The 25,158-nt window shown below is 47.1% G+C and overlaps 1 protein-coding gene across 3 annotated transcripts in view; it reads left to right on the top strand.

Moving 5' to 3' along the window:
- Positions 1-3,984: 3,984 nt before the first annotated feature.
- The window catches only part of TSPAN2 (tetraspanin 2), a gene marked incomplete at both ends in the record, with an annotated part of 39,774 nt that continues 18,600 nt past the window's right edge, over positions 3,985-25,158 (top strand). For all 3 annotated transcript variants that reach the window (XM_079697643.1, XM_079697644.1, XM_079697642.1), the window contains 2 exons: positions 3,985-4,053; positions 20,007-20,109. In XM_079697643.1, the coding sequence (XP_079553769.1) occupies positions 3,985-4,053; positions 20,007-20,109 (172 nt within the window). The remainder of the gene's footprint in view (positions 4,054-20,006; positions 20,110-25,158) is intronic.

The raw sequence follows: 25,158 nt of genomic DNA, 5'->3' as shown, positions 1-25,158 counted from the left end.
ACCGACAGTATGTCACAAAAATAGAAATATACAAAAATGTTATATACATCACTAGATATTGATTCTTGTAAATCATGATAAAATTTCTGATTGGAATTTTTTTTATAACATCTTTATTGGAGTAAAATTGCTTTACAATGGTGTGTTAGTTTCTGCTTTATAACAAAGTGAATCAGCTATAGTAGAATCTAGGTGGCGAGTATATGGTGTTCACTGCTCAATTCTTTCAACTTTTTTGTATGCCTGAAAATATTCATAATAAAATATTGGGGGAAATGTGCAAGGGAGAAGATATTTTTTCATAATTCTTTTAGGGAACATGTGAGCAAAAGTTTGGAGACCACTGGTTTCTAGTATCAACATTTGCTGATGAATCTTTAATTTAAACTTACAGTCCAAACCTCTCTCCAGAATCCCAATCATATTTCCATCTGTCTCTTGGACACATCATCTGGATTTCCCATCACATTTAAAACTCAACAGATCTAAACATGAATTTATTGTCTTCATATGTCAGTTAAAATATCATCAGCTACAAGTAACAGAATATAAGTGTCAAACAAAATGAGGGTTATTTTTCCTACATAACAAGAAACCTGGAGATAGGTGCCTGCTGGTGTTGGTTCAGCAGTTCAATGATATCCTGGCTGGCAGGTCTGCAATACTCTTGGCCTTTCCTCATAGTCACAAAATGTTCTACAGCTCTAGGTATCATGCCTGAGTTCAAGACAGGAAAAAAGGGAAGGAAGCAACGCCAGTGACAATTGAACCTTTTTTTTTTAATAAATTTATTTATTTGTTTATTTATTTATTTATTATTTTTGGCTGCGTCGGGTCTTCATTGCTGCGCGCGGGCTTTCTCTAGTCACGGTGAGCAGGGGCCACCCTTCGTTGCAGTGCACACGCTTCTCATTGCGGTGGCTTCTCTTGTTGTGGAGCACGGGCTCTAGGCTCACGGACTTTAGTGGCTGTGGCACGTGGGCTCAGTAGTTGTAGCTCGCAGGTTCTAGAGCGCAGGCTCAGTAGTTGTGGTGCACAGGCTTAGTTGCTCTGCAGCATGTGGGATCTTCCTGGACCAAGGATCAAACCTGTGTCCCCTGCATTGGCAGGTGGATTCTTAACCACTGCACCACCAGGGAAGTCCCACAACTGAACCATTTACCAAGACAATTTCAGGTTTTCCAGAAACCTCCCAACAGACTTCAACATAAATCCCATTAATCAGAACTGTGTCCTACCACCACCCCTACCTGCAAAGGATACCAGGAAGCAAGTACTTAACCTTCCTATCCTCTAAATTGGACATAGGATTGGGTGACAGGTGAGCCCACCTACAGTATCTGTAACATTCTCCCCAAAACCTGCTCCATCGTCTATAAGCTCTATCTGTGTTAATGGTTCCATGATCTGCCTAGTTACTCACCCAGGTAAGAAACCCAGGAGTCATCCTCTCCTCTCTTTCCCCTCCTATCCCTATATCCAATCTGTCTTGATCTTTCATCAAGCTTTTGAATACCTCTCAAATCTGAGCCTCCTTCCTATACCCATTGCCACAGTCTTGGTTCAGGTTCTCATTTCTTACCTGAACTGCAATAGTAGTCTCTTAATTAGTCTCAAGCCTTAACTTCAAAGCATCCTCCATGCAGCCCCAATTTGACTAAAAATAGAAATCTAACCATCTTACGCCCTGCTTTAGCTCCTGTCTCTGGTTTTGCATAACGTCTACTGTAAAGGCTAACTTCCTTATTTCATTTAATGTAGTCTCCTACTTTCATATAATGATGTACTCTTGAACACGTGTTATCAGTTAGGATGCCCTAGTCCTGTCAAGGGTCAGTCCCCCTAAGACACAGCTTTGTTGGAGGGTGGGTGGCTGGGGAAGTCTACACTCAAAATCTACATCTGTTACATTAGGCAGGCAACCCTCTGTCTCTAAGGCATGTGTGCTAAAACTGTAGTGTGAAAGAATAACAGATTTATAATAGGGGTTCTGTTCCCAGAGGGTCGAGAATATATAGTCTTTAAATGTATTTTGTCTTAGAGACATAAAATTCAACAATATATTTAAAGTATCATATCATTGTTGTTCATTTAGTTCAGAGATTTCCTAAACGCCTACCATGTACTAGACACTGTTCTTTAGTTCTTTTCTTTTTTGATAGATCAGAGAGGACAATAAGTGTTTGACTGAAACTAAAGATGTGCCTCTTTCTGCGTTCCTAATGACTTCCATCTCTGCCCCTATTTCACTATTTGGGGCTTATGCTTATTACCAGAATCCACACGTTCATTCTTCTGTCTTCTCTTCATTTTCATAAGTTAAAATTCATGAGATATTCAAACAAATGTCCAAAGACACAGATGGCAAAGACGGCAACATGGTAGAAACTGACTGGTAGAGTACAACACAGTGATAGCTAACCCTTATATTGTACTTATTTACTCTGTGCCAGACACTGTTCTAGGTACTTTACAAATATTAACTCATTAACCTGCACAACTCCACGAGGTATGTACTAGTATCTCCATGTTGCAGATGAGGAAACTGAGGCCCCAGGACAGCTTGGCACTTTTGTGAGCTGACTGAAAGCTGTGCCCTAGCACCATCCCCACTCACCTCCCTCTGCTCCACTTGGGCTGCTCCCCTTCTCACAGGCCCCCCAGGAGGCCCTGGCTTCTCCAGCCCTGTGCTTTGGCACGTGCGGCCCCGTCTGCTCTTCCCCTCTGCTCAGACTCATTCAGGACTCGGCTCAGGCCCACTTTCCTCAGCAAAGCCTTCCCTGCCCAGTGCCAAGAGGGCAGGCGGTGCTTCCCAGAACCTTGCCCCACGTCCTCACCTTGCTATAATTTGCTCATAGGTCTGTCTCTACCACCAGAGCCAGTTGCAGCAGGCCTGGCTGTCTCCTCGTTGTCGAGTCCCCGGGGCTTGCTACTATTCCTGGCCTATAACGGGCACTTAAAGTTTTACTGAATTAATGCATAGGCTCCCCGGATTTTACACTTTCTTGTCGCCCCCGTACTGCCTGGCACCACATGTTGCAGACACTTAGTCAATCGGAGTGGGTGCCTGGTTTCCCCACCAGACCCTTAACTTAACAAAACAAAGCGAAACAAAACCTCCCCCGCTTTGCTCCCATTTCCACATCACAATAATCCCCGAGGATTTGGATTCCTTTCCAAGCTCTCCCATCAGTCGAACACAGCAGGACCCGGGGTGTCTGACTCCCCTCCGCTGGCCAGGCCGAGCAGGATGGGTCGCAGCCTTCTGGGCGCAGGGAAGCCGCATCCCACGCCTTCTCCCAGTTCTTGCCTATTAAGGTAAGAGTTGGAGTCGCGCGGAAGGGGCCGAGGGAGGGTCCCCTAGAAGCTGCTTCCGCGGCCTGTGCGCTCGCAAGGCGCTAGGGAATCACATCCTGGGACCGGGTGCCCCGGGCCGGGTGTCCCGCGACGGGTACTGCCAGCTTCTGGGCGGCTTTGGGTCCTACTTATCGCTTCTACCCGAGGCCATCTTCCTAGTTTCCATAGCCACCAGGGCCATGTCCTTATTCTCAACCATCACCGCAGGCCTCAAATGAGTCTCTGCACAGAGCGCTGATTAAATGGGTCTCGGGTCCCCAGTGGACGCTCCTTCCTCGCAGATGCTCCGATAACCACCGCGAGAGGGGTGCCTGCGGGGCGCGTCGCTCGGCCTGGGGAGGGAAGGAGGCGGCCTCTCGTTCCGGAGGTGAGCGGGGTACCTGCTCCTTCTGGCCGCTCGACAACCACCCAGCGGCGCTCCCACTCATCGCCAGCTTCTTGGCTCGGGGTCCTCCCCGGCCCTCTCTCAACCTGTGCCGGCTCCAGCCCCGCCGCCCCGCCCCCCAGCCCCCCCGCAGGCCCCGCCCAAGGCCCCTCGCGCTCCGCCCCCTCCCCGCCGGCTCCCGGCGCTGCCGGAGCTCCGAGCCCGGGCCTGGGGACTCGGGATCCCGCCGCCGGGGCCGCAGCATGGGGCGCTTCGGCGGGGGCCTGCGGTGCATCAAGTACCTGCTGCTCGGCTTCAACCTGCTCTTCTGGGTGAGACCCGGAGCGGAGAGGGCCGGGCAGGGGAGGGGGCTGGGCGGGGACGCAGGGCAGGGGTCCCCGGGGAGCTGACCGCTGCGGCGTCCGAGCCGGGCTCCTGAAGGCAGGGTGTTCAAAAAGACGGAGGTAAGAAAAAGGCAGACAAAGCGGGCGGGGTGGGGAGGGGGGAGGGAGGGAAAGATGGAGGGGGAGAGAACCGACAGAGAGAGAGATTGAGCAATGAGAAATGGTGAAAAGGGGGGAGACCCCGCGCGGCTCTTCCCTTTGAGGAACCTCTCTGCCTCGGTTTTCATCTGGAGCCTGGTAACACCAGGTGCGGGGCCACCAGCTTCTCTGCGCACACACCCCCTTCTCGCTCTGTCTTTCCGCTGGAGCAGGGGCCCGCCAGGGCGCCGGGACTGCCAGAGGCGGTGCCCCATCCGGAGTGTTCAGAGACATCACCTGGCTGTGGCGGGCTTGTGTAGGAAATTGGGGGTAGCAGTGGAAGTGGTATTGGGTGGGTCAGCCTTTTTCTGGGCATTAGGGGAGAGTACCGCTGGATGGAAGGAGGCGGTGGTGCCCTTCTGTGAGGGAATGGGCGGAAGGGAGGGGCTTCCAAGGGGCAGCAGCACCTCCCCACAACCCCCAGCTCGAAGCCTTTGCTAAATCCTACTGCTCCCAGAAATGATCTCATTCAGCTTTGCATTGAATGAACAACATTCCCAGGATTAGTGGTTCACTGGCTGATAGGGCCATGACCCTTGTCTCCTGTATTACTGGGACAAAATTAGGGCTAGACCATCCCTAGATTCCTGGATATTCTGTCTCAGGCCCTGAAGGACTGGGAGACAAGGTCTGAAAATGGTCTTGTCTGCACATTCCCTCTTGGGCTTCCTCAAGGGAATGTCAGTCACTATAACTGCTCAGACAGACCCTGAAGGAAAATACAGATCTTGCTTTGGGTGAAGAAGTTCTTAGAGCTGGGAGGGAGCAGCAAGGGGGCTGGGTGCTTTAAAGTAACTAAGATAGAGGAGGTTGCTGTTTGTCTTAACTGCTCTGGGGAGTTTGTTTTCCTGTGACTCCAACTAATTAATTATTGAAGGATGGTCTCTGCTTGTGTCTGCCAACCCATTAGCCCAGATGCCTGGGTGACTCCAGCAATTACAAGCTCTCAGAGGTCAAGTTGCCATCCTCAGCATCCTGCAGCAGGGGAAGGTGTGAAGGAGGTACCCCATAGACAGCCCTGAATTTTAAAAATACACATGGCTTTTGTACACTTGGGCATTTACATCCAGCATACTATCGGGAAGGGCATTTCTAAAGGCCCTTTCTGTTGTGCTTTTTAATAGTCTGGCTTCATTTCAAAAGCTGTTAATTATAAATGTCATGCTTTAGTGACACTCTTCACTCTCACTGCTTACAAATTCAAAAGAGGTTTTATCTAAGTCTGAGAAGGAATTCTTAGGCTGGGTACAGTGCTTATTTAGTGCCTGATGTTGTGCCAGCCTTTCCAGAGATAATAGGCAACATTTATTGAGCATTTTCAGTGTGTCAGGGACAGTGCTATGCACATGGCATTCATTATTAACTTAATTCTCACAACAATCCTGAGGTGCATACTATTATTATCCCCATTCTTACAAATAGGGAAAAACTGAGGCTCAAATAGGTCCACTTGCCCAAGGTCACACAGCTGATGAGTGGCAGAGGTGGGATTCAAACTCAGCCTTCATGCTCCTAAGCACTGTGGTACATGTAGTTAACCAGTGGTTCTCAAAGTGTGAGTCCTGGGCCAGTAGCATCAGCACCTCCTGGGACCTTGTCAGAGATGCACATTCTCAGCCCCATCACAGGCCTGCTGAATCAGAAATTCTGGAGGAGGGACCCAGCAATCTATTTAAACAAGTCCAGGAAATGCTTATGCATGCTCAAGTTTGAGAACCACTCTGTTAAAGAATCAATGTACAAGAATTGTAAAAATAACTTATATATGTAAATATAAATAAATATACATAATTTATATTGACAAAAGTATATATATATATATATATATAATTTATAAATTAAAAATACTGTTCCCTAAGCTGCTAATCTAGTTGAGGAAATGACCAATGAATATAGAACAACAACAAACAAAAACGACAGCATATAATCAAGTGACAAATTTCACACCTCTGACTCTAAACACAGGAAGGAAGGGAAGTAGGAGCAAAGCAACAGTTAGAGTGCCTGTCCTGTATTAGCCACTGGGGTTAGGCATGACCTTTTATATATCCGATCTAATTAAGGAGTTCACAGCAAGAGTGAGGAGTTGGGACAGTTGTCCTGAAGAAGGGGACGTTTAAGCTGAAGCTTGAAGGACCGGTAGGATGGAGGTGGACAAGGGTGAGGGAGGTGACACACCACCCACCAGCAGAGGAACAGAGCAAGGGTGAGTGTGACCACCAGCTGACAAAAGGATCAGGCTCAAGTGCAGAGATCGCAAGCAGAGTGTGCTTGAGCAAGTTATCTTTACTTCTAGCCCTGTTTTCTCAGCTGAACAATTGAGGTAAAAGCGTTGTAGAGAGGATTCAAAGGAAATATGTAAAGTATCTGACTTCACCTTCCTGTGAGCCCAGTATGTAGTAAGTGCTCAAATGTTTTTAATTATTATTTTTATTATTAAGTGCCTGGCACATAGAAAGCATTTAATAAAAGTTAACGCCCTTACCCCAGAGTCCCTTAATATCGGGGAATAGTGTATATCTTTGCCAAGTAACTTACAGCTTGTCTTTGCTTTAGGATAACTACACACTGGCTTCTCAGTTTGTACTTGTGGATTTTCCCCACTGGGACTTAGAATACTCTGAGAGCAGGAATCTTTTTCTGTCTTGTTCATGGATATATCTCCAGCGCCTAACAGTACCCAGCTTATAGAAGGCATTCCATAAATATCTGTAGAAAGAATTGATGAATCTGCAGGTTAGAGAACTTGATACAAACGGCCTTCCCGATTTGCAAAGGTAATCAATTGTCAACTTTATCTGGAGGACTGAGCCTGTCTCTTCCTGCTCATTCCCTGTCGGTTTGCTCTTTGTACAGATTCGGCCCAGGAGGAGAATATGGGGCCTTCCTCACTCTCAGTTCCACGGGGAATGGGGACCAGGGACCAGCAGCAGTCACAGACAGCTCTCCCATGTCTATAACTGTACAACCAAAGGGAAAGGGCTGACCTGAAACGGGCTCCTAATGATTTAGAGGAAAGCGATTGTTTGGGATAAATTGTCTAGATATGTACCTTCACTGTAACTGAGGGAACCTGATTCCAGAAAATCCCCACCCTAGTTTTTGAAGTTGTTTTTCTCCTGGTTAGAGGGTTTGTGGGAAGTTTGGGGAAGGGGGAGAGAGCAGGGAACAGTTTTCCTGGAAGGACAGGCGTTCGCCATGACTTCAAGCGTTCTATTTACACACTCTTCGATGCTTGCGTGCCTGCCCTTCTGAGGTCTGAGTTCCCCCTGGGTGACAGCACTTCCTTTCCTGTGAGGAACTCACCAGAAGGCAGACGCAGAGGCGGGGTGGGGTATGTTTTGTGATCTGCAAATCGATTTGCAACCTCCTTCTGGCAGCTGGGTGAAGTTTCCCTAGGCTGTGCTCCTGGTTTTATAAACATTCAGCTAGAGCCTGCCAGAGCCAGCAGAGCACTGCCCGGCCCAGGGCTGCTGACTGCGCTCACCATTGAATCTTAACAAAACAAAAGTAAAGCCTGGCCCCACGCCCCACTCAATTAATTTCTGTTATCATGGCTGATGTCTAACATGAAACCCCTCCCAATATCTGTCATGTCTAAATTGGGACATTGCAGTCAGATAGCATGGCATGGTCCCATGCCTTTCACTGCAATCACCTTTTTTTTTCCCCTCCGTTGCATAGTAATATAAATAAAACACCACAATCTACCAAGCCACATATGCTGGTTTAAAGAAAAAAGAAAAAAACCTGGGCTCTGTTTATTCCTTGGTTTGTTGTTGTGTACTCAGCGTTTTCCTATCATTGTGCTGTGTGAGCTGCTCAGGGTTGCCGACCAACAGGAAGCAGGACCGTTCGTTGTTGAAAGTCAGATGCCATATATGGCTTGTTTGAAGTTGCTCTCCTTTCCTTCTCACTGTATTAACTCAGCTCTGGAGTTTCACTTGGTGATGCCTAACAGGTGCTTTTGGGAAAGACCGTGTCTCGTGGGCTTACGAGATGTCTGACTTGTCTACTCCTCTTTCCCAAATTCATTTCAAACAGTAGCTTCAGAGCTACCACCTGTCAGAAAGACTTGTTTAAAAAAATACCTGGGCTTCCCTGGTGGCGCAGTGGTTGAGAGTCTGCCTGCCAATGCAGGGGACTCGGGTTCGTGTCCTGGTCCGGGAAGATCCCAAATGCCGCGGAGCGGCTGGGCCCATGAGCCATGGCCACTGAGCCTGCGCGTCCGGAGCCTGTGCTCCGCAACGGGAGAGGCCACAACAGTGAGAGGCCTGTGTACCGCAAAAAAAAAAAAACCTGAAGAAAGTATTCTATGGGGTCCACCCAAAAGCTAGACCACCCCAGAAGGCAGATAGGAATTTCATTGGATAGTCTCCATTTCTGATTTCTGTCAAGGTGGGGAGAGAGCGGCAGCCTCCCCTATTTTGGACAAGAGGGGCCCAGTGGTGCTGGAAGGGGCAGGACTCTATGATAGGAACCAGCCTGCAGAAGCCAGAGCTATGGTTCCAGGAGTCTGGTAGACCTCGGCCAGGGCTAGGCACCGTGGCAATTCATATCCACGAATTCAAAGCCTGGAAGGTGGATACTGGCATCTCACTTCCTGGGTTTATTCCTGGCCATAGTATTTACTAACCAGGGGTGCTTGGTTAGTAAGCTGTTTAACCTCTTTGAGCCTCCATTTCCTCATCTATATAATGGACATAATCAAGTACCAACATCAATATATGACCTTGGTGCAGATAAAAGAGTAAATATATGTAAAGTATTAAGTATGGTACATGAGATAGTAAATATTCAGTAACGTAGCTATTACTGGTAGTTATATTTAAACACTAGAAAACAAGTGGGAAAGTGGAATCTGGAATCCAAGAGATTCATAAAGGTAAGGAGAAGTAGGAAACAGGTGTCCTAAGTCCAACCAACCAAGCAAAGTGGCAGGAGTCTTGTAGCTTATCAAAGGCTTGAAGTCAAAAGGAGAGGTTCTTTCCTCTGCAATTAGTCACTTAGCAAGTATGTGCTTACCACCAACTATGTGCCCGGCACCCTACCAAATGCTGGGCATTCAGAAATGGTTAAGACACAGTCCTTGATCTCGAGGCACTCAAAAGACCTTTATGTGGTGCTCCTTTGTGCCTTTGAGTATAGTTTACTGTCTCTTTAATGTCTTTGCTCCTCGGGGCAGGGAGTGTGCTGTGCTGATATCCTTCTTCCATCTCTCAGCACCTAGAATAGCTTCAGCGGTCACTGGCACAGCTCTGGCTAACAGACCCTAGCGCTGGAGCTGTTTGTTTGTTCCCCGCCCTGCTTCTGTGCTACCAAGGGGAGGCCAGGGGGTAGAAATAGGAAAACCTTTGGTGATCAGTGCCTCTCAAACTTTAACATGAATACAAATCACCTGGGAATCTTGTGCAAATATATATTCTGATTTGGTAGGTCTGCATTTCTAAGAAGCCCCCAGATGATGCTGATGCTGCTGGTCCAGGGAACACACTTTGAGAAGCACCGGTTTAGATGTGGCCTTAAGAGGTCAAAGATCCACTGGTGGCTCTCATTTCTTTTTTTTTTTTTTTTGCGGTACACGGGCCTCTCACTGTTGTGGCCTCGCCCATTGCGGAGCACAGGCTCCGGACATGCAGGCTCAGCGGCCATGGCTCACGGGCCCAGCCGCTCTGCGGCATGTGGGATCCTCCCAGACCGGGACACGAACCCGCATCCCCTGCATCAGCAGGCGGACTCTCAACCACTGCGCCACCAGGGAAGCCCGGCTCTCATTTCTGAATGAGGCAGGGAGTGCCCTTCCTTTAGGCCTGCTCACCTGGCATTCTTGTGGCAGTTCTCTTAATTCCATTTACCACTTTACTGTTATTCTTCTAAGAATTTTCTTTCACACTGAGACTTGTTGGTTTCTACAATTACCAGGAGGCCACCTGTCCATTTCCCATTATGCTTCACTGTGTTATTCCAGAATATGTAGTATCTTTGGGTCTCCAATCACGTGTGACCAAAGAGAACATAACTTCCATCCCCCACCTTAACACTGACAGTTAATATCACAACAGGGCTGTTCTCCTAAAGCAAGTGACACTATACTAACCATCATGTCATGCTTGCAAAGGAATTAAGGAGAAGGAATTGAGAAAGAAACCCATAAGATGGGACGACCAGATGGGCTGAGAGCACATGATACAGACGAATAGGGGTTACCTTGGCTTGCTTTTTTCATCCTCTTTGGATTTAATTAGGGACAAAAATAACATTCATATGATGCTTTGGTTTAAAAATGCTCTTACATACAGTATCCCATTTGATCATGAATCACAACAATCCCATGAAGTAATGTAATCCCCATTTTACAGACGTGAAAGCCGAAAGGCAGGCACAGTATGTCTGGGGTCAAAGAGTTAGGGAGGAGCAAAGCCAAGATTCACACCCTGGTCTTCTGATTTTAAACCCTGTGTTCTTTTCACTGTACACATTTATGAGGGCACATGGAATATAAGGCATAATAAATGCTACTGGCTTAGAAAACGTGAAGTTTGTAGCTGGGGAGATTATATCCAGTGGTGGATTGTCTTGATGCATTCCAGAAATGCAGGTGCAAAGAGGTGCATAACACTCTGGCATGTGGGAGAAAGAAGAGAAAGGCTGAGAACACCCCTGATCAGTTTAAGGCCGAGGAAAAGCAAGATGGGAATTGAGGAAGGGTATGTATCAAGAGACAGTATTTAAAATTAATTTCAGTAGCAGAAACTTGAAGAAGAATATTAAGCATTATATAAATGGAAGGTACGTGCTGGCTGCTTTCCCATGCACATTTTGTATATTAACTTCCTTAATCCTCACAATGACCTTCTGAAATAGAAGCTATTGTCACCCCTAGTTTATATATAAGGAAACAGAGGTACAGAGAGCTTAAGAGCCCTGTCCGAGGCCTCAGAGCTGGCCAGTGGCAGAGCTGGGTTTCTGTGCGTGGCCCCAGAAACTGTCCTCTTAACCACTCCAAGTCTACAGACTGACAAGAAGAGAAGGTTGAAGCTGTGATGAGCATGTGAATTCCAGACCTGCACTCTCCAATATGGTGGCTGTGCTACTAACCACATGTGGCTTTTCACATTTAAATTAATCTGTATTAAAAGGGATTTAATATTCAGCTTCTAAGTTGCACTAGCCACATCTCAAGTGCTCAGTGACCATGGGTGGCTAGTGGCTGCAGTATTGGACAGCACAGACAGAGAACATTTATGTTTACGTCACTGGAGAAAGTTCTTTTGGGTAGCTCTAGCCTAAATATAGTTATTCTTTCTCTCGTAAGTCATCTTTTCCTGTTTTTCTCTTATTGGGTCTTATAAAAACTAAAACTAAAGAGAGAGGGGGAACATAGTTTCTGGAAAGTGGAACTGACATACCTAGTATGGAGGTTTAGAAACTCAAGGGAATCCCAGCTGTCATGGAAAGAGTGTAGTGCTAAAATAAAAATTAGTAGAGGAAGGCAGCATAGGACTAAGTCGTTAGAATCATGGCCATGGTGTTTCCTATCTTGAGTAGGATTAAGTTTTCAGTTTGAATATAACATTAGTGAGCCTACTACCACCATAATAACAATAAGTGCTGGGCAATCACAGTTCTGAGTGGTTCGAAGTGTGTAAGGTGAACTCATTTAATCTCTTAGGGAGGCACTATTATTACCCCCACGTTGCAGCTGAGGAAGCTGAAGGTTAGTGAGGTTAAGGGATTTGCCCGAGATCACAGGACTAAGTGGCAGAGCCTGATTCAAACCCGGGATGCCTAGAACCCCTGTTTTTATCTGCTACAACTCCTCGACAACACAGCGTATACATGAGGATTGTTTTTGTTACTATCCTGTCCAAGAGCATAATTATTCAGTCTGAATACTCAGAAGAGGTAAAATTTTCTACAAGAGCAGCTGGGGAATGTTCCAAAGTGTGTGCCAAGCCCTGTCCTCCCCATTGTAATGGTGACTGGGAAAGAGTCAGCTTATAAACTAGGGCAAAGGAATTAATTGGGCAGGGACAACAGAGCCCCCCAGTGGGGCAGGGGTGGGGCCTGGAAGCTGCTGCCACTCATCCAGGAAGCCCACGTGGTCTCCCTGTGCTCCCTGTACCTGTCTAGTCCCCTGTAAGTGGCCCAGTGCTGCCTGCCTCCCTGACCCCAAATGATTTCTGGTCAAATTGCTGTTAAGAAAAATTCTCTCTAGAATACAAGACTTTCAGGATTCCATTCAAGCTAACTTTTTAATAAACAAAGTGTTTTGGCTTGTTCCAATCTAACCTGAGTTTTACCTGAAACTTTTTTTTCTCCCATTGTCTGTCTGTAACAACTAAAACTGGGTGAAGATCATTATTATTGATTGATACTCAAAAATCCTGTTTACCTGCTCAAGAGTAGTTCTCTCAAACTACCTTGAAAAATATTAGGCTGTAAAATAAATATTGTTTAATATTCCATCTTGGCTTATGTAAAAGTTCAATATAGCTGAGATGTCATAGAAGTCAGGGTAGCCCTCAAAGTAGTGTTTACTCAGAGGGCAAGCCTGGGATAAAAGCCAGCTGGATGCTGCAAGGAGGAAGTTCCGAGATCATAGAAAAGACCATTATTGTCCTCCTGGAGCTCGTCCCCCAGGTCAGGTAAGACAGACACTGGCTTTAAATCACTTTGATAACTTGGTGGATTGGATTTTACTTTAGTTGTGTTTGATCTTCATTTGATAAAGCCATCTGCTCAGTGGAATCATTAGCCAGTAGTCTGTGGCATTTGTTTTACTGTATGAAGAAAACTATATAACCATCATCTTTCTCCTAATTCTTACTGATCTCTCCTCTCCTTTTCCCTGTATTTCTTTAGAAAAATGCATTGTATACAACCACTGAATAAATACATACACTTTCCATATCTATATTTATCTGCTTTATCATTCAGAGCAAGCTTTTCATCCTGGCTCAGTTTCCTTCCCCTGAGCTTAGTATCCCCCAGCACTTTTGTACTATCCTCCCCCATCCCCCAGCAATGTCCATTGATCCACACAAGTTAACTATAACAACCTAAACAAACAGCAGAAGGTATAATTAGGACAAATATGTATCCCGATTATCTTTCTGGAGATGCATAGAACACTCCTGCTCTATTGTGGTTTGAATTGCAGAACCCATCCATTAGTGCAGAGAATTAAGCATTGATTTTTAAAATATATCCTTACCTGAAGGAAGTCTTTCAGGAATTTCTTAGCATAAGCTTGTTCTTATGAAACTGTTGTGAGGAAAATAATAGGGGAAATCAGAAACACTGGCAACTAACCAGTGCGTTTCCATACTGACAGTCATGCATTTCCAACCTAGCAGCCATCTCATCATATGCTGCCACAGTCCTGCCTCCCAATTCCACCTCACCTGGTCCTGATGTTGAGGCAAGGGCAGCAAGCTTCCTCAGAGGTGGTTTCACCTGGATGTCATATGGCATTTGGCTCTTGTATTTCTTCTGACAAAATCCTTGATTTTGAGAAAGTGCCATCTCAATCCTTGCCTTGTTTTCACTGCATAATTGGATGAAAATCTTGGGAGCTGGCTTACCTCTTTGAGAAAACTAGTATCATCTTCTAGAGCAAATGTGCTTCCGACTTTTGCCTGCTAAAAGATGAAACTCCCATTACCCTTATGGTATCATAATGTCATTTGCAATCAGATCAAGAATTGTGAGTGTTCATTACATGATTCCATCTGGGATGAGAATTGCCACCAAGAGCAAGTATTAGCTTAAAAGCTTTTAATGAAATTTCTAGGATTGAAGTGTCATTTCCCTCTTTGTGTGACGCCATCCCAAAGAATAGAATTGCAAAAGAGTTGGGTGTGTATGTACATGGTATTCACCCTGGAGGAGCAGGAATACAGAATTCATTTTGTTTATTTTTTCATTCAAGTGCATTGTGTGTGTGTGTGTGTGTGTGTGTGTGTGTGTGTGTGTGTGTTGCCATGACTACATTAAGTAGTCATATGTCCTGCCTATAAAAGGCATGTATAGATTTATTCTTTGTGTCCATGCCTGATGCGTGGCACACATCCCTGCAGGCTTGGAAAACACAGAACCGATACTACCTGCTCTAGTTTAGTTTTGTTTTTCTGTGGGAAAGTGTTTTGCTGAGTATATTCAATAGTGTATTCACACAGTGCCATCTGAGGTGTCTGCACAGTGTTTCCCAGGTGCAGATGAATTTGAAATCAGTACTTTGGGAAGTATTCCCTTGGAGGGCTGTGAAGGAGTTTGTTCACAATCGCTTCTATCAGCCTGTCTTAGGTCAAGTCGCCATAAAAAAAAAAATACTATAGATTGGGTGGCTTAAACAACAGGAATTTATTTCTCACAGTTCTGGAGCCTGGAAAGTCAAGATCAAGGTATCAGCTAATTCAGTTCCTGGTGAAAGCTTCCTTCCTGGCTTGCAGACAGCTGCCTTCTCCCCGTGTCCTACATGGCAGAAAGCACTCTCTGGTGTCTCTTATGAGGGAATCCCATCTTGGGAGCCCCACCCTCATGACCTCATCTAATCCTAATCACCTCCCAAAGGCCCCACCTTGAAATGCCATCACGTTGAGGGTTAGGGCTTCAACGCATGAACTGTGGCAGGGAACACAATTCAGTCAACAGCACAGCCTATATTGTACCTTTGTGAAGGCCCTCCATTCATTCATTTAACAGATGTCTGTTGGGAGATGGCTGTGCAAGGCAGAGGGGTAGGTGCTTGGGACACAGCAATATAAACCCTGTCCCTGCCCTCACATAGCTCAGGACTTCATTTTTCTTTTTTAATTACAGAAATATTTAAACAGAAGTGGTTATATGAGACATGGAGGAAGACACATACCTAGGCTAGGGTAGGCTTCGCAGAGGAAGTGACATGAGAGCTGACAGCTGTGAGTGGGTGAGAGCCAGGTGGAGGGGAGCAAAGGAGAACTTTGTAAGCTAAGGAAATAGCAAGAGCAGGGTCCCCAGGTGGGAGAAGGAACTGAGACTGTATGGCTAGAGCTTCTGAGGATAATTAACTGGGTCTCCTATCTAGGGAAAAGCACATGAGCTGCTTGAGAACATCCTTAAGTGATGCTTTTTACCCAGAAAGGGAGCTTTCTGGTGGGTTTAGTCATCAGATAGCAGAGTAGCATGTATTTGCTCTTTGTGATCAGGGTGGGCTGCCTTCTGCTGGAGGCAAGGGGTGGAGGTGGGGGCGAGCTGAGATGAATGAAGGACCCAGGCCTGGGGAGTGATCTTCGCATTTTTGTATCTCAGCACTACCCTCCCTCCAATTTGGTGCCTTCCTAAGAACCACGTTTGTGATTCATGAAAAAAAAATTATTTTAAGTAAAAGAATATGTCCTCAAGATAGAACATTTCATCAGCAATCCCAGGAAAGTGGAAATAAATACAGCACAATAAAATTGAAATCCAAAACAAGCTTGCTTCGTGTTAAATGACTTGTTTCTGGCAGATAGGCATTACTTAAAGGAAACTTCTTGTTCATCCACTTTGCTTTAAAAGTTTTCCAGTTGGGTCTGTAGTCCTCTTTTCTGCTGCTTTAGTTTTAGAACACATACAGTCTTCTCCATGAACATATGCTTACAATTTGCAACTTTGTCCTGCAGACTTTCTGGAATATGGTTAGCTACTGAAATGACTTGTCCATGAAAATGCATAATGTAATTGTACCAGGTAATCCCCGATCTAATGTCATTGTCTATTCCTTTCATTTCTATCTTCTTTTTCTATTTTACGTCTCTCTTCTTTTTAAATAGTGTACACACTTTTGCCCTCAAAATCCCGTTGCATCACATTCTCTGAGTGCTTAATGCACAATTGGTGCACAGAAGAGAAATGGTGATGCAAAGAATGATGACCTCTGGAGTCTTCCTCAGGGGCTGGTTCTCTGACCTGCATTGTTAGAGTCCCTCTTGGGCCACAGAGGCAGGATCAGTTTCTCCACTAGCCCCTGAGATCCTTTGGAGAAGGAACTGGATCTTCCTTATCTACGAATCCTTGCCTCCTGGCTCACGACAGATGCTCAACAAATGTTTATTAAATGATTAGCATCAAAGCCCTACTCATGCTGTTGTATGAAAAAGTCCGTCCCTGGAAAAACAGTATTTCTAATGGTAATTGTTCCAAAGGCATGGGGATTGGTGCTAGTCGCGGATGCAAAGTAGCCCTCAGCAAAGTTCTCTGGTTGGTAGAGTGGATCCATCATGGGCCTCGCCGATCACCGTGTCCAGCCCCTAACATCCCCCCTCTGGCCTTCAACCACTCAGGTCGTTACCTTTGGCTTCTCATCGTGTCTGGCATCAGGCAGCACTCATGCTGCTGGTTGTCCCCTTCAGAATGAGGGCTCCCACCTCCCCTCTCCTCAAGGCCCTGCCACTGACTTTCCACAATGGTAGCAAGCTTAGTACAAGCTGTGAGCCATGTGCCCTAACTCCTGTTTCAAGCCCCAGACTCTGACCTTCCCCAGATTCCTCTCTCTCCCCGGCACAGTGTTCCACGAAAGGAAGCGCAGCCCTTACCCACACTGTTCCCTCTGCCTGGCATTCACTCCTCCCTCCAGTCCCTCCCTGCTCCGACACTTCTAACTCATTCTGCAAGCTATAGGTCAAAATGGAACACCTTCTGCTGCACACTGGTCATCACGCTTTGCTCTCATCCCTGGGCAGTGAAGCAGATCCGTGGAGCACACTTCCTGCATCCTGTGGCATTTATTAGTTTACGGGATTATCTTCCATGTCAGACTTTTCATGTCTTTTTCATCGTTGCTTCCCTAATGCTTAACACGGTACCCAGTCAGGACCATAGTTACCTCCTCCGTGAAAGACAGGGAGGAAGGAAAGCAGATGAGGACGGGCAGGGGCACGAGAAGGAAAGCAACATGAAGGGGCAGCCTCTCCATCCTTATGTGTTCTCATGTTGGCTGCAGTGTTGAGGTTCAACCAGAGGTACAGTGTTGTATCTGAATGCAAAGGAGGGGCTGAGAATGGGGGCATGGGGTGGGGTTGGGGGGTTGGTCTAGTAGGGTTAAAATTTAGCACTAGAGGCTACTCAGTGAGACTTCTCCTCCCGGGTATGGGACACACAGAGCAATGGGCCTTACTGACACCAGACTTGCTCACTTTGCCCCTGACTGGACTGGACTTGCTGTGAATTTTTTTCAAGCAATTTCAGGTGTGTGATAGAGCAACCAAAGTCCAGTGAACACAGAGTATTTCAAAAGTCTTGAAAGAACAGTGAGTTACAAAGGACCAAAGGGCTTCATTGTCTCTGTTGATGCCACTTTCCAAATCGGTGATGGCTGTCATGAGGCGCAGCCTCGGGCTTGACCTGGCCCGCGCCCACAGTTTTCCTGATCCAGCGGCGTGCTGGGAGGATTCCCTCCGCAGTGACGACATTCAGCCACACCACAGTTTCCTTGACCCAGGAGGAAAGCCTAGGTTTGGGGTTGGGGGGTGTGGACGAGCAGGCGCAGAGTTTTTCTCATTTTGCCCCTTGGCTTTAAATTGCAGCCTCTCTTTTAATTTTCCATTATGCATCAAACACATCGGTGCCAAAACTGGACAAATGTATTCCGTCTGGGAGGATGATCCCAGACAGCTATAAATTAGAGCTTGTGTACAGAGATGCCAAAAATGTGGCCTCGTGATAGGGTGTCCCTGGGACCAGTCACCTCCTCCACAGTCTGCTCGGTGGTTACAGGCCTTGGCCTGACGCCTCCGTCAACAGATTTTTGGTTTGTACTTGGAAACTCTTTCCACCGAGTTGCTGCGGAGGCGGCGTAGGCGGGGCTGCCTGTGAGGCTTTGCCTGGCACATCTGTCCCAGGCAGCCCCTAGCACTCTGAGGATGGGGCTTTCCCAAGGGCATCAGAAAACAGCAATGACCTCACAATGACCTCTTCCCTGCACCAGAAACAGCAATGACCTCAAAGCCGATTTCCTCCCAAACTAAAGCACAGCCCAAGAAAACTCTCCCCATTTTTTTCTGGACTGATCAGTTAAACTACCATATCACACTTTTAAACTTACAAGAGTAATACATGCTTCACGCACAAAACTTAGAAAGTATAGTGAAAAGAGAAAAGTCACCTGTAATTTTACCTTTCAAAGAAAAGTATTGTTAATGTTTTAACATGACTTCTCTGAATATTTTTCCACGCCCTGCCACCCTTTTAAAAAATGCAAAAACCTTTGAAAGTTAGTTGAACCCAGTTCCTTTAGCTGTTCCTCACATTATCCAATTAATGCTTTCCTCTAAGTACTGGAAACTTCTACTTGTTCCACATTAGAGAGTCCAGATGGTAGAACCCTGCCCCTCCAATTCCTCCTGCGGCAGTCATGCTGCTCTTCTGAAGAAGCTGGCCACGGAGGGAATGGGCCTTGGGGAGATGGAGGGTGAAGAAAGATAAAGTCCTCATATATATTCAGACAGATAGTCCCGGCCCTTTACAAATAGCCCACAGACAGAAGGATCTTGTATAAACAGGGCTCTGGTCTGACCCTGACTTTGACATCATTTTTCCTTATTAAACCTCTACTTCTCTGACTTGTGTGCTTGTCTCCCTTTTGCCAGCATGTGTGTCTGCTCTTCCCTGCTGGGGCAGGGGCAGCCTCTAAACTGTTGGTCTGGGGATGGGTTAGGGGAGCCCAACACTAACTGGACGGGTTGGCAGAACCAGGGGGCTCTTTCTACATCTCTGCTCACTTGGGGTGCCTTGAGTCCAGAAGGTGCCAGTGACCATCTGTTGATTGACACAATGAAATTCGAGATGGGTGTTTGTGGAGAGAGAGGAGACCCTGGCTGGAGCCTGCTGGCGGGCCTTTGTGACAGTCCTGCGAAGGAAAGGCTTCCAGCTCAGGTGCGGAGCCTCACAAAAGCCCTCAGAGTGGCGGGGAGGAAGCGGGCCATGACTACCAGCCGCCAGCCTGCCCAGCCGCTGCCTGCGCCGGCCACTCAGCCTCTCCCTGAGCCACACAGCCCAGGCTTTTTCAGAAAATTACTTTTTCCTTTCTTGCTTTCCATGGAAACCCAAAATAGCAACCAAAAAAAAAAAAAAAAAAATAGAAAAAAAGAAACAAAACAACCCCAGCCAGTTTCCCTCACTGCCTCCAAAACCATCCCCAGGCAGTGCGGCACAGTGACAGTGGCAGCCTGGGGGTTAGGACGGCTTCTAGACGCCTCTAAAGTGGCTTTCTAACTGGGCACTGCACACTCAGGAGTTGTGGGCAGGTTCTGAGGTTGGCGTGTTTTCTTCCCATTTAAAAAAGTGGGTTTCCCCCAGTCTTGGAGTTCATCTTGCTCTTGGTGACCTCTCACTGTGGTGTTGGTGAGGAAATCCCAAGTGCCCAGCAGGGGACAATAGGGCAGGAACCAAATACCTTCTCGGGGGACTGTTGTGGGAATACCCTTTTTGAGACGCCTCCTGGGCTGTGCTGTGTATGCCCCATAACCACGGGGCAGCCTGGCAGAATCGGAGAAACTCTGAGCTTGCAATCAGGAAACCCCAGTTTTAATATCACATCAGGGACCTGGGGTGGGCTGGGGGCTTTGAGCACATCATTCCACTCCTATTATAAGAAGCGTGAAGAGGAGACGGGCTGGTTTCTTAGGGCCCCCCCTCCAGCCCTCAGATTCTGTGGCCTCAGGCCTCCCAGGTCCTGCACACACTTTCCCCTCCCTTGTAAATGCAGGTTGTTTACCTTTCAGCTGGCAGGGTCGGCTGTCATTGCTTTTGGACTGTGGTTTCGGTTTGGAGGCACCATGAAGGATTTCTCATCGGAGGACAGTTCCCCAGAGTACTTCTACATGGGTGAGTGACTTCAGCGCTCCTCCGCCTTAGCTGGGGCTTCCCCGGCTTCGAGTGGAGCCTGCACCTGGACTTCTGGGACGGGGGATGGAGGGAGAGAAAGAAGGCAAACCTGAGCCCCAGATGCCCACCTGGCCCTGGGGTAGGGATGTGTGGTCCAGGCGGAGAGGAGAGGGCCCTACCACCCCTACCCTGCCCACCCCACACATGGTTCATCCCTCTGCTTCTAAAACCAAGGAAGACCAGGTGGGACTGAACTGTTGTGCTTCTTTCAGCCACTTCAAGAAAAGAAGCCCAACATGTAACCACAATTCATTTCCAAAGAGTTGGAAAAGGCCCTTTGCCCCCCTGAGTGAAGTGGGTACACCACAAAGTCAGTTATTCACTCATCCATCTGGGGTGACAGGGGACCCCTGCCCAGTCAGGGTCTGGTTTTGTGTATTTGTGATCTTGTATTTTAAATTGTCTAGGAGAGACACATAATTCAAAATGAAGAGAGACATCTCAAGATGTGGAGGGGTCCATCTCAGTCCCTCCATGACTAGGGACTGCAGAAGGGAGAGAGAAGGGGGAGAGGAGGGGGCTGGGGAGAGGAGGGCGGGGCGGAGGGAGGGCTGCCACGGAGAGAGGCCTCAGTGTGGGAGGGGTAGGAGCCGTCTCCCTCCAACTGTGGGAAAGGGGTGAGGAGTGGGAGGCTGACGTAGCCTCCAATTCTGAGACCATGTGATAAGTAGGGGATGAGAAACCAGTGTGTAACCAAGTGCTGACTTAGTGGTATTTGCAGTTGGTGCATCAGGGGTCATTCTAAACTGGTGAGGCAAGAAGGATTTGAGTTAGGTTTGAAAGACCATCCATAATCAATAGAGAAAAGGAAGAATAGGGACTGCAGAGGTTTGGGGCACAAAGCGTGTCTATAGGATAGTGAGTAGCAAGCCTAGGCTGGGCAGAGGACTCTTACCAGAATGTAAAGGATATGGGCATGGTAGGAATTAAGATTAGAAAAGTTGGGGAGGAACGGAGGACAAGCATAGAGGGCCTTGAATGTCAGGGCTAGTTAATTTAGTAAACAATAGAAGGATAATTTAGGGTTTGGGGGAGGGTACGACCTACACTGCACTTTAAAGAGATTATTCTGGAATGAGAGGGGAGGACGGAAAAAGGCCGTGCTAGCTTATTGATATAGTCACAGGCCTGAAGAAATAAGGGCATAACCCATGGTGGTTGCAGTAGGAATTGTGAAGAAAAGGACAGAAAGACAAGAAGCTTTATTAAGCACTATTAAATATTATTATTAAACATCGTTAAACTCAGGGACAGAAGGAATCAACACAAAAAAGATATCAATGATAGAGTCAAGCCTAGAAGTCACAACTCACGGTTTTCAGATGGAAACCTGAGGTAAGGGACCTGCTCCGTTAGAGAGAGGGGTGGGTATGTGGAAGGAAAGATGGAAGCCAGTCTGGGGGGCAGCCTCTGTCTGTGTTGCTCCAGAAACAAAGCACTGATAGCAAGTTCACAGGTGTAGATTTGGGGCCAACATAAGAAAAGCTTTCTAATGACTTGATAAATCAAAGAAGCTGAGCAGACTTCTACAGGTGAAAGTGATCCCTCTGATACCTTGGTATTTAACCAAAAATCAGAATGGAGCCTTTATCAATACAGGAGATTCCTGCATTAAATAGGAGAACAAACTAGTTCTATACAGACATTCCTGATCCTATTTCCTAATCTAAACTAAAGCAACATGAACAGCCCAAGATGCAAGAAATGTCATATATTCATGGACATATCGGTCAGGACTCTTTTAATTGCAAATCACAGAAACTTGACTCAAACTGTCTTGAGCAAAACAGAAATTTCTTGACTCACATAACTGAAAAGTCAGGATTAGTTCTCATCTCAGGGACACAAGTGATGTGATTGGAATCCAGTCTGTAGCCACCTCTTAGCTCCTCTTTCCTGTGGCTCCAGTTTGGGGCAGGCTCCCCCTAGACGTCCACCCACAGCTCCAGGCGCCATCTCCCGGGTAACCTCAGCAACAGTACACTCTCCTTTCATTCCAGCTGATCCAACCAAAGTCCTGGGTCTCACTGTCACTGGCAATCTTGGGTCCAGTGCCCGTTCCCACACCAGTCATCGTGGCCAGCTGCTTGGGACGGGCTTGTTGGCTGAAGCCTGGGCTTCACACCTGCCTTGGAGCTGAGGCGAGTCAGCCCTCAAGGACCACATGGACTGAGAGTGGAGGAGGTTCTTTGTCTAATAGAAAAGAAAAGGAAGTGAACTCTGGGTGGGGAAAACAACAGCCCTCACAGCAGGGCCTGAATCCTTCCTGCTTGTTCTTGGCGGCCTGGGACGTGGCGTGGGTCTGCCCACCCTTGGCTCTTCTTCCTCCCCTCTCTAAGTCACCCGTGAGTGGCTGGTGGTGAGAATGCTCACGGTCAGTGCTTGAGATCCAGAGAAGTGGATTATCATAGAGTCTTAGCACTAGACAGAATAAGGAAACTGAGGACCAGGGGTTGAAGCAGAGGAGGAGGGGTGCTGACAGTCAGCCGTGGTTTTCCAGCCCTTCAGGGTGGGGTTCAGCCCACACCCCAGGTCTGCCAAGGCCCAGGCCTGTGTTTGTTCGGTTTGTTTCCCTGTGCTGTCTCTCTGGAGAGTGCCAACAAGAAAAAGTCCTTGTGAAGTCAGGAACCTTTTCTCCACTTTAAATACTTCTTATAATATAAATAGAAAGAGCAATGTACATGTTTACAGAAATTGATGTTTCTTTCCTCAGTAAATAATTTTCCAAATAGGAAAGACACCAGTTCTCTAGCAATAAAATGAGAAGAAAAGTACACCAGGATACCATTTTATGGACTTGCATAGCAAACAGTGTGAGGTAACAGGACTTTAAAGAAGAAGCAGGCCCAGTTTTTGGAAAATCTCACTTCATGTCACAGGGTACTGTGCACTGCTCTGTGTATTTTCCTTTTCAGAATAGGCTCCAGAGCAATCAGCCCATTAAACTCTTATCACCCCATTGTTAAAGAGCCCTGGAGAGTAGGCTTGGCCCATTGAAGCACTCTTAAAGAAATACCACCTCTCCCTGAGAGGGACCTCAGGAAGTCACGTAGTCTAGCTCCCTGCTTCTGGGCAGATGACTGCCGCCTCTAGGGGGATGCTTTCCTCTCTGGGACCCTTGGGTCTTTCTCCTTGGTGATGGAGAGAAGGTCCCTTCTTATAATAAAGATCTGGAGGTGACTTCACAGCCAGGGGCCAGCGTGGAGAGGATCCAGCTGTGAGGGGAGCTGGAAATGAGGCCAGGGAGCCAGGGCAGTCAGACTGACTGTGCCTGCTGCCTCTTCTCAAGGACCTCTGAGCTCAGGTCGAGACCTGGAGGCTGACCCAGGCTGTTGTGTCCACTGGTTGCTATCGTGGAGACAGGAGAGCCTGGCAAGTGTGGAGCTGGCAGCAAGAAAGGCTGGGTGACTTGGTGTTTCCCAGACCCTTTCCACATTAGTCTCCTTCAGTGAACTCTTGGGAGAAGGCCCCAGTGTCTTCCAAGTTCCACCAATGTGCCCCTCTGCTTTCCTGTTACAACTTGTCTCTGGGGCTGCCCCTTAGGGGTACTGGCAGCGCAGGGGTCTTCTTTCCAGGAGGCAGAGTGAGGAGCGATCCCCTCGGCCCTCAGAAAGCTGGAGCACATGAAGTCACGTCTGTGAGCAGAGGACAGGGGATGTCATCGGGTTTCTCCATGAAAGGGAAGGGGCTGCCCACACAGACTGCAGCCGCCCACTCTCCGGGATCGCAGGCTGTCTGTGGCTGTCCCTCCCTGTGAATCCAGAGCCGCAGAGCCTGGCTTTGATGGTGGCTGGATGTTATGTGTAAGGAAAGCATTCCAGTGCTGAGTGCTGAGGGGCTGGCTTGACTTTTTAAAAACTCTGACTCACTCTGGTAATATTTTTTTACTTCTCAATTTTTAGTTGTACCCGAGATTCATAATAGTTGCAGAACAGACACGTGCCATAGCTTACATTGTTGAGACAATTTCTCCAAAGCATTTTTACAAGAACTTAATAGATAATTATTGCCATATTACACATAACAAAACTGAGGAATAAGAGGACTTACCTAAAGGCACAGTTGGCAGGCCTGGATTTCTAGCTCCCACAAATGTGCTTTGAAGGGAAAACCCAGAAATCATCCATGATAGATCCTTCGGGCACTTTTCTCAAGGAAGAAGGAAAAGAACCCTCCTGCCATTTGTAAATTGCAAAATTCACAGATTTCTAGCTAAGAAAATCACGCTTCTTCTGAGTTCCTTCTGAAAGTGCAGCATAGGAGTGAGGGTGTGCACTTTGGAATAGAACCCCGGGTTCAGTTCCAGTTTCCCCCCTCACTAGCCGTGCAATCTTCCATAAATTACTTCTCCGTGTCTCAGATTCCTAATCTGTGAAATAGGAATACCATTTCTACATACCTCATAGGGTTGACGTATGAGATGATTTAACCTATGAACCTGCTTGAGCGCAGTACCTGTTGTGTCATGAGCCCTCAATAAATGTCAGCTGTTATTACAGCAGTGAGGGCAGGCTGAGGAAGGAGTCAGCCTGCGGGAGGCACAATGATGTGGGAGAGTAAGAGAGGGGAAGATAAAAGAGTGGTTTAGATGCCAGGTAGTCAGGGCGAGACACCAACTGGTAGCACTGAGGCTTCCAGGTGGCAGGTTCCTGAGATAATGCCTGTCTAGGGCAAAGGACAGATGCTGCATAGAGCAGCTGAGGCACTGGGAATGGTGGTGGTTACTGTGTTGAATGACTCCATGACTAATGTATGTTAAGCTCCTAGAACAGCACTCAATAACTAACAGCTGCTGTTATTTAGCGAGGACCCTAGTCCTTACCTTCCCCATAAACTAAGTGCCATCCAATATTCTAAATACGTATATAATTATGTGTGTCCAGGGCAAGCTGGGAGGGAGGGAAAGTTGCACAGAGGCAGAGAAAAATACTTTCAGATGATAAATGGTCATTAGGCAGGTATGTAAAATCATCTGCAGCCAAAAAGCCA

This window comes from Hyperoodon ampullatus, assembly GCF_949752795.1.
Source record: "Hyperoodon ampullatus genome assembly, chromosome: 2".
NCBI classification, from domain to species: Eukaryota; Metazoa; Chordata; class Mammalia; order Artiodactyla; family Ziphiidae; genus Hyperoodon; species Hyperoodon ampullatus.
Note: the sequence above shows the minus strand (reverse complement) of the source record. Positions and strands in the feature narration are given on the sequence as shown.